The sequence below is a fragment of the Musca vetustissima genome, unplaced genomic scaffold (genome assembly GCF_032173495.1).
Source record: "Musca vetustissima isolate MV318-11 ecotype Yass unplaced genomic scaffold, APGP_CSIRO_Mvet_v1 utg4932, whole genome shotgun sequence".
NCBI lineage: Eukaryota > Metazoa > Arthropoda > Insecta > Diptera > Muscidae > Musca > Musca vetustissima.
The window spans coordinates 27,643-45,864 of NW_026886500.1; the positions used below are offsets into that span (position 1 = coordinate 27,643).

The window sequence follows — 18,222 nt, forward strand, 5'->3', positions numbered from 1 at the left end:
TATGAAACCGATTTGTGTGGCTAAGATCAGAATTTGTGTGTTTAATTTTGAGGTCCCGCTACAAAGGCACAACACGTATGATGTCTTGCATGTAGAATTGTGCGAGTGATGACTTATTTTGATATTAAATGTGCCATATTTAATTGTTGGGCACGAAGATGTAAAATGAACCTGTAATACACAAATATTATACGAATATATTAAGCGTTGCAATCAACCTAGACCAATACGTTAATGTGGACTAGTATTGATATGTGAGTAACATTAAATAATGGGAGGATACATGATACGTAGAGGTGATAGGTATTTTCAAGGTCTTGGTCGTACGTTCGAATCGATGTTATTCCGTTTTAACACAATGACCTTTCCCTTAGATCGCCATATTGCGGGCGGAGAGTTTGCCCGGTTCAACATGATATTATACCTACCATAGACGGTATATTAACTTTACCATTCCTATTGCAGCTCATCGATCAGGATACAATTCTAAGATGATTTATAAACCCGTCTGTCCGTCTTTTGCATAAATTCTATCTTTGGAAGGAATTGAAATATGGAGGTGAAGTTTTGCATAGACTTATCACTTATCTGCAGGTAGGTCAAGCTAGAAAAAGGGCTATATCGGTCCACGTTTTGGAGTAGCCCCAAGGATATTAAACACGTTTTCTGAAGAGTTAGATGTAAATTGGCATTTTGGAAATAAAGATAGAGATCGCCATATTTAAGATAGAGCTCTGAATTTTTTTTCGTAGACATAGCTAGCACTCCTATGGTGTTTGGTATTGCAAATGAGATATATCGGTCCCATATAACGATACCCCAGTATTCAGTATTTTAGACACCTTTTCCAAACTAATTATCTGTAATTTGACATTTTGGGTTCTCCTTACCAAAAATGTTAATATTGACCCAAGTTTCAGGGTACCCCCCAATTTCGGTAATCTGGGGGTTTTGGACAAGATTTTCAACCGAATTACTCAATTAATTTTTTAATTCGGTATTTTGGGTTCTCATTGAAGAATACATATAAAAACAAAAATTATTAATATTGACCCATGTTTTAGGGTAGACACCATAATATGGTACGTCCCAATATGGGGATTTTTGACACGTTTTTCAATCAAATTGGATACCATTTGCTATTTGGATTCTAATAACTCCGCACTAAAAAAATTAAAATTGTCCCAAGTCGATATTTTGAGAAGTTTTTACACGTTTTTCAAACGAATTGGCTGTAATTTGCTATTCCTTTTTCTCATTGGCTGTTTTATTGTCCAGGACTTTCAAAATGACGCCCTTGCAATGGACTTAAAGAAAGAGTAGTCGGAAGGGCCGGCTATATCATACCCATACGGGCGAAGATACGTAAATCGATTGAAAAGCTTATTCCACCACCCACCGTGTGGTGCAGGATATAAAAACGTGAAAATCGCCTTTTGTTAATATAAATTTCCAATTTGCATCTGCTCTTAATATTCTACAGATATCCATAGCCAACAAAATGCCCTTACATAAGTGAGTAAAGTATGATAAACAGTCACAATGAAAACCGTTGCCACAGAGTATAACGCGAACGATAGCATGCAGAGCAGAGTGTTGACAACAATGAATACTCGACTCGGTAATGTCATTGACTTTATGGGTTATGACAATAAAGGGTTTCCTTCGACGTAATAACATCATTGTGTGCCACAAAAATACAGGGGTCATTGTTTAAGGGTCGCTATAACCTTTTTTCTCCGGTTTTTAGCTCCATTGTAATTTAAAGTTCGCACCCATACAAGTTTACATATTGTATGTAAATGATAGAAGATTTACAAGTCACATAGAACAAGGAATCATTACATATATACGTTAAGACCTTTTTAAAAGTGGCATTATTACCTTGGGCTGGATTAAAGTAATTAGATGTAGGCTGGTGGAAAATGTTAAGAAAATATGCTTACCCAATTTTAGTTTAACATATGTAGTGTAATATACGTAAATGTAGGCTGGTAATATAAATGATGAATACTATGGGTTAATTAAGATATATAGGGTCTTTGGTGCACCAATTACCTTAAATCGGATGAAAATACATATGGGAGCTATTTCTAAATCTGAACCGATTTTCACGAAACTTGGCAGACATCATACTCGGTCTAATTCATAACTCTGTGCCAAATTTAGTGCACATCAAAAGATTTCCAAGGACTTTAGTGAACTATTTACCTAAAATCGGGAGAAGCTATATATGGGAGCTATATCTAAATCTGAACCGATTTTCACGAAACTTGGCAAACATCATTCTAGACCTTATTCATTACGCTGTGCCAAATTTCGTACAAGTCAAAAGATTTTCAAGGCCTTTAGTGGACTATTTCTCTTAAAACGGGCGAAGCTATATATGGGAGCTACATCGAAATATGAACCGATTTTCACGAAACTTTACACATATCATTCTAGACTTAATTTAGTACGTTGTGCCAAATTTCGTGCAAATCGAAAGATATATAGGGACTTTGGTGCACCATTTACCTTAAATCGGACGAAAATATATATGGAAGCTATAACTAAATCTGAACCGATTTTTCCCAAATTCAATAGGGTTCGTCCTTGGGCCAAACATATGAGCTGTGCCAAATTTCATCCAATTTGGATCATAAATGCGACCTGTACATGGACATAGAAATTGAAACATAGAAATTGATTCTATGCATATTCTCAAAAGGAACCATGGGTCTATCTCGATTATTTTTGCCTGTTACAAACATATACACAAAGATATAATACGCTGTACCACATTGTGGTTAAGGGTATAATTATTACACAAACCCCTAAATATATGAAAATAATAAAAAGACTTTAACCGCTTTCAAAATAAGCGATTTATTTATTCAGTTCGGATCATAGTACAATAATATTTGGTAGGATATATAGGCAAAATTCAAATAACAAAAATTAATTTCAGCCGAGCACGGCTAGGGCTCGAACCTAGGTCCTCTGAGCAACACTAATGTTGCCAAGACCGCTTAACGTTCTGAGCCATCAACACTTCCAAAAACGGTTGCGCAAAAACATGTGTATACCAGGAAGCAATTGTAGGTGTGTGGATTAATTATCCATCTCTACAACAAAAATCTGCTTTGAAAAGGACTGTTCCTAGAATGAAGACAAATGTCGAACTTTGACAAATTTGAATTTAATTCGCATATGCAAGTTTCGCATCAGCACAGAATAAAATTTGTAAAGCCACATAGCCCAATATGCCTGATGAGCCGCTTAACCAACGGCGAAACGCGTCGCATAATGGTGGGTACGTAGGTTCTTCTCCTGGCTTTCCTTTTCATTGCAAAACTTAGATCATCAAGCTCGACTCGAAAGAGTATAAATAACCACTTAAAATTACTTTCAAATGATCACTGCCCTTACAAGGCAAAATTCAAATAACAAAAAAATAAGTAAAACTAAGTAAAAAAGCTTCATATTAAATATTGCACGCTCTATGGATATTTCAACCGAAGGGGTCTTGTTGAATATCTCGAGGTGTGTCTGACATACATATTTTCGAACGAATTGGCTGTTATTTGATATTTTTGAAGTATCTAATAATTTTGCTAATTTATTGCAAAGAAAACTGTGTTTTAGTCGATATAAGTCCTGATTTAGATTAGGCGAGTTTACTTGCCACAATTCTTATCGTTCTCTTTTGAACTTGCTTCATGCGCCTATACAAGGCAATTCGGTTTCAAAAATATTTTTTTACATTTTGCGACAATGTTCGGGATTGGTATTTCAAATTACTGACACTACAAACAAAATACACAAAACGAATTGCCAGAAAATTGTCGGTGCGGGCAATTTTTTTTCAATTTCGATTCCCCTTGCACCTCTCTCCAGCAAACAAAAACATGCCGCAAGTAAACTCGCCCAATCTAAATTGAGAGTAAGATATATTGGCCCATTATAAATATTTTAATATTTTTTTTTTTCAAATTGTTAATTTCCTGTACGAAAACTGGGACTTTTCGAACGTGGTATGGTGTTCGGCATTTGGAACCCTTTTCAACCTAATCAGCTATAATTTAGTATTTTGGGCAAAAAATCTTCACTGGCTAAACAATCTTCCTACTACAAAATATCAATATTGGTCCACTTTTTAGGTTTGCCCCCAAATAACGGTAAACCCACCCCCAAATATTTGGAATTTTAAGCTTTCAGCAAATTTTTGAACAGAATTGGCTCTAATTTCATATATGAGTTCTCACTGGATAGAAAATGATCAATATAGGCCTATGTTTCTGGTAATCTCATCATCACAATGTGGTACAGGGTATTATGGCTACGTCCATATGTTTGTAACAGGCAAAAGGAAACGAGATGCATATTTTGAGAATATGCATAGAATCACTTTCAATTTATGCATGTCCGTCCGTCTGTCCATGTTAAATTGTATTCCTTCTATAACGATAATACTCGATTGGACATACAATAACCAAACATTTATGTTTTGTTTCTTCAATTTAGGTCTGCAGTAACGGGAACAGTGATGTTCAGTAAACGTGAGACAATGCAGGCGAACGTCTCATATAGAAAACTGAAAACTGAATGGAATTCCAACGGTGTACGTACCGGTAATGTTATCAACTAAGCGCCAAAAGATGCTAAACCTTAAATATGTCTGGCAAACATCGAAATAAAACTCTCACACAAATACATTAGCTAACACTAAACACACACACACACAAGTAGAAGCACAAACAAAACGTTGACGAATGAAAGTTCAAAACAAAGCCGATTGATAATGTCCTTAACCACAGACAATGTTTGGCACTCTGTGTGTGGCCTCTTTAAGTGATGAGGAGCATGCGCACTTCGGGAGCAAGCAAACAGAAATGGCTGCCACACCGGACAACCTTAAAATTGACAATAATTCACCACACCATAAAGGAATCCAGAGAACAGCAATGATATTGGAGGTGCTGCTGCCAGATTGAATGGATGGATGCACTGACGGTCGGTGACGGCGATTTTACATTTCAGTTGCTGTTGGAACTCTGAAGGATACGTTACGGTTAAGCGGAAAATGGAAGTTTATGGATATTAAGCTCAAATAGTAATACCCCGTTGGAGTGTGAGAGTGTAATAAAAAACATATTGAGTAAGGAGAGAGAGAGTAGTGTCCTTGTGTGTGTTTACTGAGAGTTTGGAGTAAAAGTGCATTCACTAAACAAACAACAACAACAATATGAAATCAAGGAGTGCATAAATTATTGCACACATACCACATAAAAAGAAAACAACCCAACGCGTAGTGCTGCGAAAACAGGCTCTCTCCCAACGAAAGCTAAAATAGAAAGGAAATCAAGAAAAAAATATTCAATTGCGAATAAAAGGCGCGCGCGAGATATATTTTTATGGGCGCAATTGCTGTTCTTTGACAAATGTCAAGTGTAATGTCAGCATAATTTCAATACATCGAATGTAATTCCTACAAAGGCTTCAAAGCCTTCGCATCGAGCAGTTGGCAATAAACCGGAAAGTGAATGTGAAAAAAATTAATAAAAAGAAGCAACCAAAGGAAAGCATAATCAAAAAGTTAAAATCAAAAAATATTGAAGTGCCAAAATAGAAAAAAAAAACAACAAAAAATCAATAACTTTCAAATACAGAAAAAAATCCTGAAAAAAAATCAAGAAAAAGAAAAAAGTATTACCAAACCCTAGTTTTAACAATTCCATATCAAATAACCACCAAGTGCAAACTCCAGTGATATCAACGAAACCCTTTAACTGGAATTGGGCGCAAAGTGAAGCCACCAAACAAGTCTAGAAAACTACAAACAAAACTTCAAAATAAACATCATGTGGATTAGTTGCCATGCCGTGTTGGTTTTGCTTCTTTTGCATTCCGGTAGGTTTCTTTCTTTTGCCTCCTTTTCCTTTCATTTATTTGGTTTCTCTTGCATTTTCTCACAGCAAATGCATCAACATATATATATGTACATACATGAGAGTGTGTCTGTGGCAAATTCTTATATCGGTCTATTATTCACGTGCTTTCTAACAATGTTTCCAAAGTATTTGTGAGAGACATTTCCAAAGGAAATTTGAGAAAAACAAGAAAATATTTTACCTTACATGAATATATATTTTTTTTGTATTTTTTGGCGTTCATGGCAACAGCATTTGTAAACAAACCGACTCAACAATGTGCTTACCAGACGCAAACATTTACAATGTGATTTGCATAAATAAGAAAAACAGTTTATGTGTAAAATTACGTTGCCTTAGGATTTTTGTAATGGGCTTAGTCGCCTAAGTTGCATCTGAGAATTTATAAAAATTCTCATTACTTATTTCATTTGTGTGGAGAGTATAAATACAAAATAATGAAAAAAAAAAAAAACAGTGTGCGGAGCAGTATAGTCGGACGGGGCCGTCCATATGATACCCTACACAACTTCCATGAAAATCTAACTTTCTGTGGTTCTATATTCTGAGATTGGGCAATATTTCGCAATATTTGCACACTTTTGACTGGCTAGAGGTCAGAAAATGTTACTAATAATTAGTACAGCCCCTCTAATTACTTGTCCAGATTCCCTTCACCGTAGGTTGTGTTGTGATGGTCGGCTTTCGACTCGAAAAGTACAAATAATGAAGTTTTCGGTTCACTTCATCCGAAAAATTATTATCTGATCATCACCTGTAAATATTTAAGTGTAACCCCCGCATCCGAGTATCTACGACAATATGATTGGTATCAATTTAAAGGTCAATCACTCCTCTTGGATATACTATCAACTTCTCTGGTCTATGTCCTAAAGAAGTAAATATATACGCCATAGAATACAAATTTTGTAATTTTTCACACAAAAAGCAGGGTCCATTTGACCCGCTAAATATTGACCGATCTTTATAAAAACAGGCATGCTTATTCTTTGGCCCGACCCCCTTCTTCATGTGAAAATTCGCAAAGTCCGGGCCATAATTGCGGCCTCTGGAGCGACCAGAAAATTGGACAAAAATAAAGGTTTTGGTCCATTTCATCCCCTAAATATTAACCGATTTTTATCAATAACCATAGGGGTCTTCATTGGCCAGAACCCATCCTACATGCAAAATTTCCATAACTGTGGCCTGTATCGTGTTTACAAATTATAATGGACAGACGGACGGACACACATGTCTGGGTCTAGGACCAATATTTCGCGGCGTTACAAATTTTTGGGGCTGCAAAAAGTTATAATACCCTGACAACATAGTTGTGTAGGTTATAATTATAAACCAGGGAGCGGAGCAGTATAGTCGGACGGGGCCGACCATATGATACCCTACACAACTACCACGAAAATCAAGGGTTTTTAGGTTTCGGATGATATAAAATCTTCTTCGTGAAAATCCATCTACTAGAACGGAGGTTACTGGCCCTTCAAAAACACAAAATTTGGCATAAAATGTTTTAAAAAATATCGCGGATTTAATTGCATTTTCTGTGGATCATTTGCGCTTCAATAAATGGCCTGATACGGATTTTGATATTTTTCAATTTATCTCAAAAATTTTGTGAGCTGGGTCATCCATGGTTCTTAATGGACCGCATTGAAATCGGTATAGATCGATGTTTTTTTTAGGGTGCACACCGTTAATGGCATATGGAACTTTCGGAAATTATTCACGTTTTACGAGTTTTTGGGTACTTCAATGCAACATGTAGTACATCTTAGCCGTCAAATGAAATTTCAGAACTTCCTGGAAACCGCGTTCGCATCAAATGATCTTGATAATTACGCGATTTAGACGCAATTTAAAATATACATTTCATAATATAGTTTTATTTTAGGATTTATTCCTACTTATAGAGCCCCAAGATTTGTCGGAAGGTCTTGGTAAAATCCGCTAGGTGTATAATTATACACAAAAAATGATTATTTTTATATATATGTTATATAATATATTTTTCCCTGAAATTTCTTGTAGAGAATTAAAAAATAAATATGATGACATTTTTTCTTCGAACTAAAAACAAATATTTTCCATCAATATCTTGTTATCGCTGTAACAGACTTGTGTGATTTTGATATCATTTGATTCATCATGGTGTTTAGTGTTTTTCGATACGTTGCGCATAATCTTGTGCCAATCGGACACACTTTAAATCTTTGGTGCACCATTTGCGAACAATCGGACGAACATATATATGGGAGCTATTTGCAAATCTTAACCGATTTCAATAAAAGTTGGCACACGTTAGTCTATCCTAACTTTGGTACGTTGTGCAAAATTTCATGCCAATCGCCAAAATTTGACTCTTTGGTGCACCATTTGCTAAAAATCGGACGAACATATATATGGGAGCTATATCTAAAATTCAACAAATTTCAATAAAACTTGGCACACGTTAGTCTATCCTAACTTCAGTACGTTGTACAAAATTTCGTGCCAATCGGTCTAAATTTGACTCTTTGGTGCACCATTTGCTAAACATCGGACGAAAATATATATGGGAGCTATATCTAAATCAGGACCGATTTCAATAAAATTTCGTGCTAATCCGCTTAAATTTGACTCTTTGGTGCACCATTTGCTAAAAATCGGACGAAAATATATATGGGAGCTATATCTAAATCTGAACCGATTTTTCCCAATTTCAATAGGGTTCGTCCCTGGGCCAAATAAATGATCTGTGCCAAATTTCATCTCATTCTGATAATAAATGCGACCTGCACTTTGTTTACAATTTGACATGGACAGACGGACGGACGGAAAGACGGACATGCATAAATCAGAAAGAGATTCTAGGCATATTCTCAAAAGGAACCATGGGTCTATCACTTTTCCTTTTGCCTGTTACAAACATATGCACAAAGACATAATACACACTATGGTACAGTGTGGTAAAGGGTATAAAAAGGTCGATTTTTTTTAAATGGAATATTAAAAAATTGGCAATATTGCCCATATACAGCCAGCATCTCCGGTTTATTTCTTCTAGAGTAAATATAAATGGCATAGAACGAATTTGTATTTTGTTCACATAATTGTCTTGTCACATAATATTGACCCATTTTTATCAAAACTGAGAACTCAATACAGATAAAAATAAAGTTTTTATTCCATTTTATCCATTTTCATCATAGTTTACGAAAACATATAGGTGTTTTCTTTGGCTAGAAGTGATCAAAAATCACGTGGTGAATGGTCTACAACTGTGGCTTGTACTTTTTTAACGGACGGAAGGACATATGACGACCAATAATGCGCGAGGTGGGTCCTTACAAGCTTTTAAAGCCTACACAAAAATAGACAGTCGACAGTCGAGGTAAATACTTGTATTCGATTTAGTTCTTGTTTACGTTTTTCCAAAGATTTGCCTGTTTTGTTATCTATTTTCGTTCATTCTCGTTGCTTGAATAATAAAGCAATGTACTTTATATTGCTGATGTCAATTTTGATGTTGAATACATGCAGTATTCAATCTTCAGCATTCATTTAAATTTCTAGCACAAGGTCTCACATAGTGAAACAGCCTATTCAATCATTAATCGGACACTTTGCACACAATGACCGTGACCGTTTGTTTTCACATTATATGGTGCTCGTATATGTATTGAAAATGCAACAATAAATTGAAGAAGTACATTAATCGGTTAATTTCATATCAGTATTTTTTTTATTTTTACATCGAAAATTCAGCTAATTAAGAAGACAAGGGAAGGTATATTTAAATCTCACACAAATATGTTGTGGAGGTATTGTAGCTTTTTGTGGCCCCCAAAAGTTTGAAACACTGCTAAATATTGGTCCTAGACCCACCTTTTAGTATACCGACATATCTCTGAGCTGTGTCGATGTAGTCATGTGTGTCCGTTCGTCTACTCATTATAATTTGTAAAAAAATTTTGCATGCACGATCGGTTCCAACCAAAGAAGATCGGTAATGATCGGTTAATATTTAAGGGATTCGCATTGAATATAATATCACCATACCAAAAATTAGAAATAGTTACATAGGGCTCCATACTACGCTACCCTCCAATATACGGTATCTTGATGCTTTGGGCACTCTCAATATTGTTCAAAAGTTTCGGGTGGCTCCCTTGTATTGGAATCCCCATTATTCTGTTTTTTTTTTTGTCGGTGGGGGAAGGCTGAACTTGGTTTGATCACATTTATCAGCAGAATTAAAATCCTAATAACACTGAACATAGGGAGGGACATTTATATGAGGGCTGTTTAAAAACATGGACTTTTAAAGATAATTTCTCCCAAATTGGATTTTTCTAGTTCTCATGTGGTGTCAATTCATCCTACCAAAATTTATCAATATCGGTTTACGGTTCGGTACAGATAACCGTACCTCCCAAATTTTAATGTTTTAAAGTATTTTCTCACCGATGTTGCTAGAATTTGGTATAAGCGGTTCTTGATGTCTAACACCCAATGTCAATATTATGAAGCCATTGCAGTGACTATAATTTGGGCATTCTAGTATATAGCCCGGTAAAACACTTTCGCTGAAAAATGTCTATATACATCCAAGTTTTGATATAACATTCGTATAAAGGTCCCGTAATATTTTATGTGTTATTAAGTTTTTGATGGAATTTTCTCATCGAAGTGGTAATAATTTAACATTTTGGATTCCTAGTGAATAAAGTACTTCTTTCCAGAAATTATTCAATATACGTTAATGTTTTATAATGGCGTCTAATCAAATGTCTCGTTTAATACCTTCCGATGTCTGATACTATGCAAATTGCCAAATTGTCATACACAATCTTCAATGATTTAAAATTTGCTCAGCGAAATATTTTACTCTAAAATAATTTACAAATTTCCAAAACCACATATTTTCTCTTTTTTTTCTTAATATTGCACAAACCTTTAAAAGTTGTATGCAATGTCCAATTTATTTTCACTGGATAAAGTTAATGTATTTTTAATACCAGTGTTGTTTCTCTTCGTTTGTTGGGGATTTACTATATTGTATGGCTTCTGAAAAAAGTGCTTTGTACGAAAACAAGAAACGCTTTTGCAGCAATTTCTTAAAATAGCCACAACAAATATAATACTGCACTTTAAAAGGATATCTTCCATTGTCTTATGGATTTACGAATATATATGTGTTTCCCAATCTATAGGATTGGGTTTGTGAGGAAAGATTTATTTTATCATAAATATAATTCTGCTTATGGACTAACTATATTTTTTGGTTTTGTGTGGTTTGTTATAGCATGGCTTTAAAGAGTATTCTAATTTTTTCGCAATGTGCTATATATTTTTTTATCCGTTCTTATTTATTTCTGGAATTACTTTTTATTTACCTTCTTCTCTGTGTAAATAAAAAAATCCTTTGTTTTATTTAAACAGTGGTGTCAAGTGAAAATTTTTGTGGATGCAATACAATATTAGTACGTGGGTGATTTTAACAATGAATTCTGAGAGAAAAACTGGCATACACTCAAACTTAGCGCATCCTGAAATTAAATATGACTGCTAAAAATGTTGCATACAAAATACATACAAGATTTCAGCAGATTATAATGTCCGGGCTTGATACCAAATTTTACCATTCCTCACTCCAAATATGTGGAAATATTTTCAAGTCGAGGCCCACTCCTTCATAATTTTGGAATTGTTATATTCAATTGCTTGGGATTACCTGAAATGTTTTTAAAAATTTGGCAAAATAATGGCCTTAAATCGGACTTTTATATGGTGACTATGTTATTTCAGTATGCGCTGCAAAAATCTTGTCGATATTGAAGACACTCAGTATGCAATCTTAAGGTATGAACTTCAATATACCGAAAACTAAACTATGCATTTGTATGGGGTTTCTTTTGAACCGTCCACCGATATTGAATAATTCCTTGCAAGATGTTTTTCCTCGCGAATCTAATATGAGAAATCATAGTTACATCTATGAGAAAAATCAATTTAAGATTTAATAATATCGAAAATAATGAAGGACTTTTACGCGAGGGCTGTAGAACAAATCGAATTTTTCGCAAAAACAAGTCTTGTCCTTGAATACCAGAGAATGCCACATTACAGCCACCATAATGAAAAATCCGATAACAACTTAAAAATACCAAAATAATAATAATAATAAAACATGAACCTATATTTAACTTTTTTATAGTTAAGAAATCCGACTGTTGTAATCATTCTATCCTCTCCACTAAAAATTGTAAATATAGGTCCATTTCTTCGGGTAGCTCCCAAATCATGGTACCCCAAATATTCGATATTGTTTGGTTCTTAGACGCATTTTTCAACCAAAAATTATTAATATTCGCCTCCCTTTAGGCGTAGTCTCCATGTAACCCCATTTCTATATTAAAATAGTTAACTGATTTGTTTTGGAGTTGTCCTAATATACTCGTATTCCACCATAGAAGCGGGATATTCTGTACTCGAAATTTTGGATTTCTAAGACGATTTTGCCGGATCGCCATCTGTTGTACTATATCGGCCCGAGTTTTGTCCTAGCCTGCACGTTAGGTTCGATTGCGCTATATCGGTCCACAATTAGGCGTACCACCTCATATATTGATAACTCCAAATGTTCGTTATTCCTACTCTATGTAATTTTGGTATTCATACAAATTTTTTCCTGCAATAAGATTGTTCATATTGAACGAGAACCTTCCTATGGTGGAGGATATCCACAGTTCCACAGGCACGGCCGAACTTGAACCTTTTTCAATTGTCTCCACAAATTACCCACGTCGGTGGGATATGGCAGCGAAACTCTTAAAAAATCGTTATAAAGAAGCTATCAAAAAACCTAATCCTATATTGACATTTTTGGTAGGAAGATTTGACATCCCAAGAGAACCTAAACAACCAAATTAGAGCCAAATTGAGCATGCTCCAGAATACCGAATAAAGGGGTCCTATTATATGGGGGCTAAAACTTTAAGAACGTGCTCAGAAGTTTAAACATACAGAATATTTAGGGGAACCCTTATTTGGAGGCTACCCTAAAAAGTGGATCATTATTTTTAGTAGGAAGATTTTCTGACCAGTAAAATCCTAAATTAAAACCAGTAAGGAAAGTAGTAAAGTCGGATGGGGCCGACTATATGATACCCTTTACCACATTGGGTATATTCAACAGATGAATCCTAATAGATGTCGCATTTTTAAAGGACCAGTAAAATGAAATTGGATCCATAAACATGTCATTCTGCAACCGATACTAAATTGTTCATTAGGTCAGATATAAAAGCTATATATAAATCTGAATCGGTTTCAGGAAAATAAACATACATCATTCTAGACCTATTTAATTACGCTGTGCCAAATTTCGTGCAAACCGAAAGATATATAGGGCCTTTGGTGCACCATTTACATTAAATCGGACGAAAATATCTAAATCTGAACCGCACTTTGGTGGATCATTTACATTAAATCGGACGAAAATATATATGGGAGCTATATCTAAATCTGAACGGATTTTCACGAAACTTAACAAACATCATTCTAGGTTTAATTCAGTACGCTGTGCCAAATTTCGTACAAATCAAAAGATATATAGGGACTTTGGTGGGCCATTTACATTAAATCGGACCAAAATATATATATGGGAGCTGTATCTAAATCTGAACCGATTTTCACGAAATTTAACACACATCATTCTACACTTAATTCATTACACTGTGCCAAATTTCGCGCAAATCGAAAGATATATAGGCACTTGGTGCTTACATGAAATCGGGCGAAAATATATATGGGAGCTATATCTAAATTTGAGCCGATTTTTCCCAATTTCAACAGGATCCTTCCTTGGGCCAAATAAGTGACCTGTACTTTGTTCACAAAAATACATGGACGGACATGCGTAAATCGACTCAGAAAGTGTTTACCGACCACAGTTTGGTGAAGGGTATACAAATTTAGCTAATTAGGTTGAAGCGCGCGCCCAAAAGCTGAAAAGTTCCAATTATGGGATGTACCGGATGGAGCTACACCAAAACGTTTACCGATATATCCAATTTCAATACCAAAAATCCTAGGAGAATTAACGATGTATGTGTAAATTTTCAAAGCTCTATCTTTAATATTTAATATTTTTCCGTCCGACAATATTTTCTACCGGATTGGCTGTAATTTGATTTTTCAGATTCCAATGAAGTGTCAAATCTTCCTATGGGATGTACCGGATGGAGCTAAACCAAAACGTTTACCGATATATCCCATTTCAATACCAAAAATCCTAGGATAATTAACGATGTATGTGCAAATTTTCAAAGCTCTATCGTTAATATTTAATGTTTTTCCGTCCGACAATATTTTCTACCGGATTGGCTGTAATTTGCTTTTTCATATTCTGATGAAGTGTCAAATTTTCTTACCGAAAATATCAATATCGGTTTAGGCTTTGGTATTGCTCCAATATAACGGTACCGACCTGTTTTCCCACAGATATGCCTGTATATACAGGTCCATGTTTTGACAAAGCCCCCATATAAGGTTTACGTCCCATGTCCCAACTTTAGAGTCAATAACTTTTTATGCAGGACAATACTTACCTTATCACCTATTATATTGTTCTTTCTATTCAATGTCAGTCCTTAAAAAACTTTATGGAAAGTTTGGAGTAATGTTCGTAGTATTGTGTTGTCTATATATTAATTAACTGGCTAGCCGATTTATTACTACTCCACCCACTGTGGTAAACTGCACTTCACATTCTGGCTTTCTTTTTTTGTAACGAGTTTCGTGAGCCGCATATTCCTCCTACTCAACACACAGGCAGACAGACAGACGATTTTGAAGGATCTAGGAAACGTTTTATATTTTCGTTTTTTTGTTTTTCGTTTGTTATGATAAACATGGGGGCTCAAATAGAATTGCTTTCATAAAAAATATGTTGCAGTCAGAAGTATTTTGGGAAACAACTCTTTCATTTTGGGATCCTTCATCGTCTCGTTGTAAAAATGTGTTTGTTGTTGTCGTTGTTTTTTCTTTATTATTATTATGATTATGCTCTGAACATTGTTGTTGGCGTGCTTGTTGTTTTATTCGTATTCTGCTTGAATTTATGAATATATATATATATATATGTATTTTTTGCATTTCTGTTTTGATGTTGCTGGCCAAATACAAAAGAATGTCTGTATTAAAATGTTGTACAACGTTCGCTTGATGGGGTTGATAGAGAAGGTGGTGCTGGTGGTACTACTGAAGCACGGACTCATGATGGTATCGAAATGGAAGAGTAATAAGAGCAGTAGCAGTAGCAACAACAACAGCAACACACATAAAACACAAGTCATAAAAAATTGTATTCCCGAGGGCTTAATTTGGATTTGGTATTATAATGGAACAACAACAACTGAACAGAGCTATACTATGGGAACATAGGAGAAAAAATTAGCAAAAGGAATATCTGTGATTAGTAAGGCTTTAAAGAAAATCTCCTACATAGATGAAATCGGGTAGGCAATTCATTCGTCTTAAATATTAAAATAAATTGCAGACATAATATCCTTTGCCACAAAAATAAAATATTTATTTTTTATAGAATTAAAAAAAATGTGATAGAATTAAAATGAAAAATTTAAATCAAAATACAAAGCATTTTAATATTTATCAGGAGAAAATAAGATTAATTTCGATTAGAACGAATTATGTATGATATATGTCGTGGAAAAACTAAATTTGTATATTTGTACAAAATGATACTTTGATTATGTTACTTTATGGAGTTACAAAGCCCTTCTATGACATTGATCTCAGTGCTACGAAATTTAAATTAAATTTGCTCTCCTTATTGCTTAGTATTATTGTTTTTCGGAGGGCTACAAACACGTTACTATGTCCTGAACTATGTAAGTTATATTGCATTCCATTTGTAACTCATCGAAATAATCATTTCCTTACCATAACCATTTCCGACCCTATATCGTATATATATATATATATATATATATATATACTTGCTCAGAGATTTTATCGCCGCCATACCGGCCTGTGTGTTGTCATCACTCTAGCCGCTAAGCGAATTGATATAGATCGCCAAAGTTTAACACAGAGTTGTATTTTTTCTGGAGGCAGGACTAGTTCGAAGATGGGCTATGTCGGTCCGCATTTGGACATAGCTCCCACATAAGGGTACCCCACATTTTTTCATATTTTGGGGTTCTTCTGCGAGTTCTTCAACCGAGTTCCCTGAAATTTTATACATTGTGCAAAATGTCTCTACTGAAAATAATAAATATTCCACTTTTTCTAATAGCCCTCATTTAACAGTACCCCACAATTTTCGATATTTTGGAGTTCTTGAGCTCATTTTTCAACCGAATTCGGTGTAATTTGATATTTTATGATATGGTAGAAAACCTCCGTCCCAAAAATTTTTAATATTCGCCTCCTTTTAGGGGTATTCAAATATAAGCCCCTTTTTATACCCTCCACCATAGTATGGAGGGTATATTAATTTTGTTTTTCCGTTTGTAACGCATCGAAATAATCATTTCCGACCCTATAAAGTATATATATTCTTGATCAGCGTAAAATTGATGATATAGCCATGTCCGTCTATCTATTGTAATTCCTCTAGTGTCTAAACGAATTGAGATACATCGCCAAAATTTTGCTTGCAGGCAGGTCAAGTTCGAAGATGAGCTTTCCCATATAAGGGTACCCCTCAATTTTCGGTATTTTGGGGTTCTTGAGCGCGTTTTTCAACCGAATTCTCTGAAATTTGCTACATTGGGTTCTTATTGGGTACTAAAAAAATTATGAATATAGATCAATTTCTTCGGATAGCCCTCATATAAGTGAACTCCAACTTTTCGCTATTTTGGGGTTCTTGAGCGCGTTTTTCAACCGAATTTGCTGCACTTTGGTATTTTATAATCGTATAGGGTAATAAATCTCCCTACCAAAAATTATTAATATTCGCCCCATTTTTGGGGTAGTCCCCATATAACCCCCTTTTTAATATTAAAATAGTTATCTGATTTGTTCCGCGTTTTGAGTTTTGTTCTAAGACTCTGTTGTAATCATTTCACCTGCGGTGGATAGCGAGATAAAAAATTAGAACGTAAGGTTCGGTAATGAACTATAGCCGCATTTAGTCCTAGCCCCCGTGTGGAGGTTCCAGATGGAGTGAAGCGACATGAAATCTACATTTTCTTATACGGATTTGGTCCAAAGAAACATGGGGTCCAGAATCAATATTTCGAAGAGGTACATTTTCACCGCGTTAAAGTGTATACACCCTTATTAGCCATAAGGCCAAGGGTATAATTATACATTAAAAATTTCTGAAATTGTACATAATCCGTTTTACATAATCCGTTTTTAGAAATGTCGGTATAGGTCCACTTTTCGGTATGTTCCCTATATGTTCATTTCTAGTACCTGTCAGTATATCTATGGTGGAGGGTAACCAGAGTTCGGCCCGGCCGAATGAATTGCAAATGCAAAAATTTTAGGTTCGAATTGAACCGATATAGCTCAAATATAATTATACATAGCATCTCATATAATTATAACTCCAAATGTACGGTATTTTCTACACGATGTAATCAATACTGTTGCCGTTTTAGGTATAGCCTTAGGGGATGTACGCATACAGTAGTAAAAAATCCTACTTTGTAGGATGTCCATAACAAAAACAATTTTCAGTATAGCTCGAAAACATTGCTATTATCCACACCAAATTTTCTTTCCTCACACCAAATTATGTATACATTCTTAATCAGAATAAAATTCGATGTCGATTTAGCCATGCCCGTCTCTTAAAATAATTATCGATCTTCTTTGAAGCTTTTGGGCGCGGTTCCCAACATAATTTTGATTTAAATAATATTCGAGATTCTCGAAAAATCGTCATTTCAGTAATTATAAATATTGTATAGAGTATTCGGTTTTTTGAAGGTCTTTGGTACAATTTTTAACCTAATCAGCTGAAATATGGTATTTCGTGTTCTCATTAGGTAGAAGCCTTGCTACTTACAATGATCAATTTTCTTACAGGTTTTGTGGCAGAACCCCAAATTTTGTTAATTTGGGGTGTTTGGGCTGTTTGGGCACGTGTTTCATTACCAACAATTTCAAAGATTTTCCATGTTTCCGATATTTGGTGGGTTTGTGTACGATTTACATTGTGGTGTAGTTCTCACATAACGGAGCTGACTAATTTTCGGTATTTTCACCCTTTGTGGCCCAAATTTTTTCTTAATCATAGAACAAATTTCTGTTCACATATTTAATGCAA

General features: G+C 34.9%; 1 protein-coding gene across 1 annotated transcript in view; it reads left to right on the forward strand.

The window, feature by feature from the left end:
* Positions 1-5,735: 5,735 nt before the first annotated feature.
* The window catches only part of LOC133333982 (cell adhesion molecule Dscam2-like), a gene marked incomplete at its 3' end in the record, with an annotated part of 30,785 nt that continues 18,298 nt past the window's right edge, over positions 5,736-18,222 (forward strand). Inside the window, exon 1 of the mRNA XM_061542289.1 lies at positions 5,736-5,892. Coding sequence (XP_061398273.1) covers positions 5,844-5,892 — 49 coding nt within the window. The remainder of the gene's footprint in view (positions 5,893-18,222) is intronic.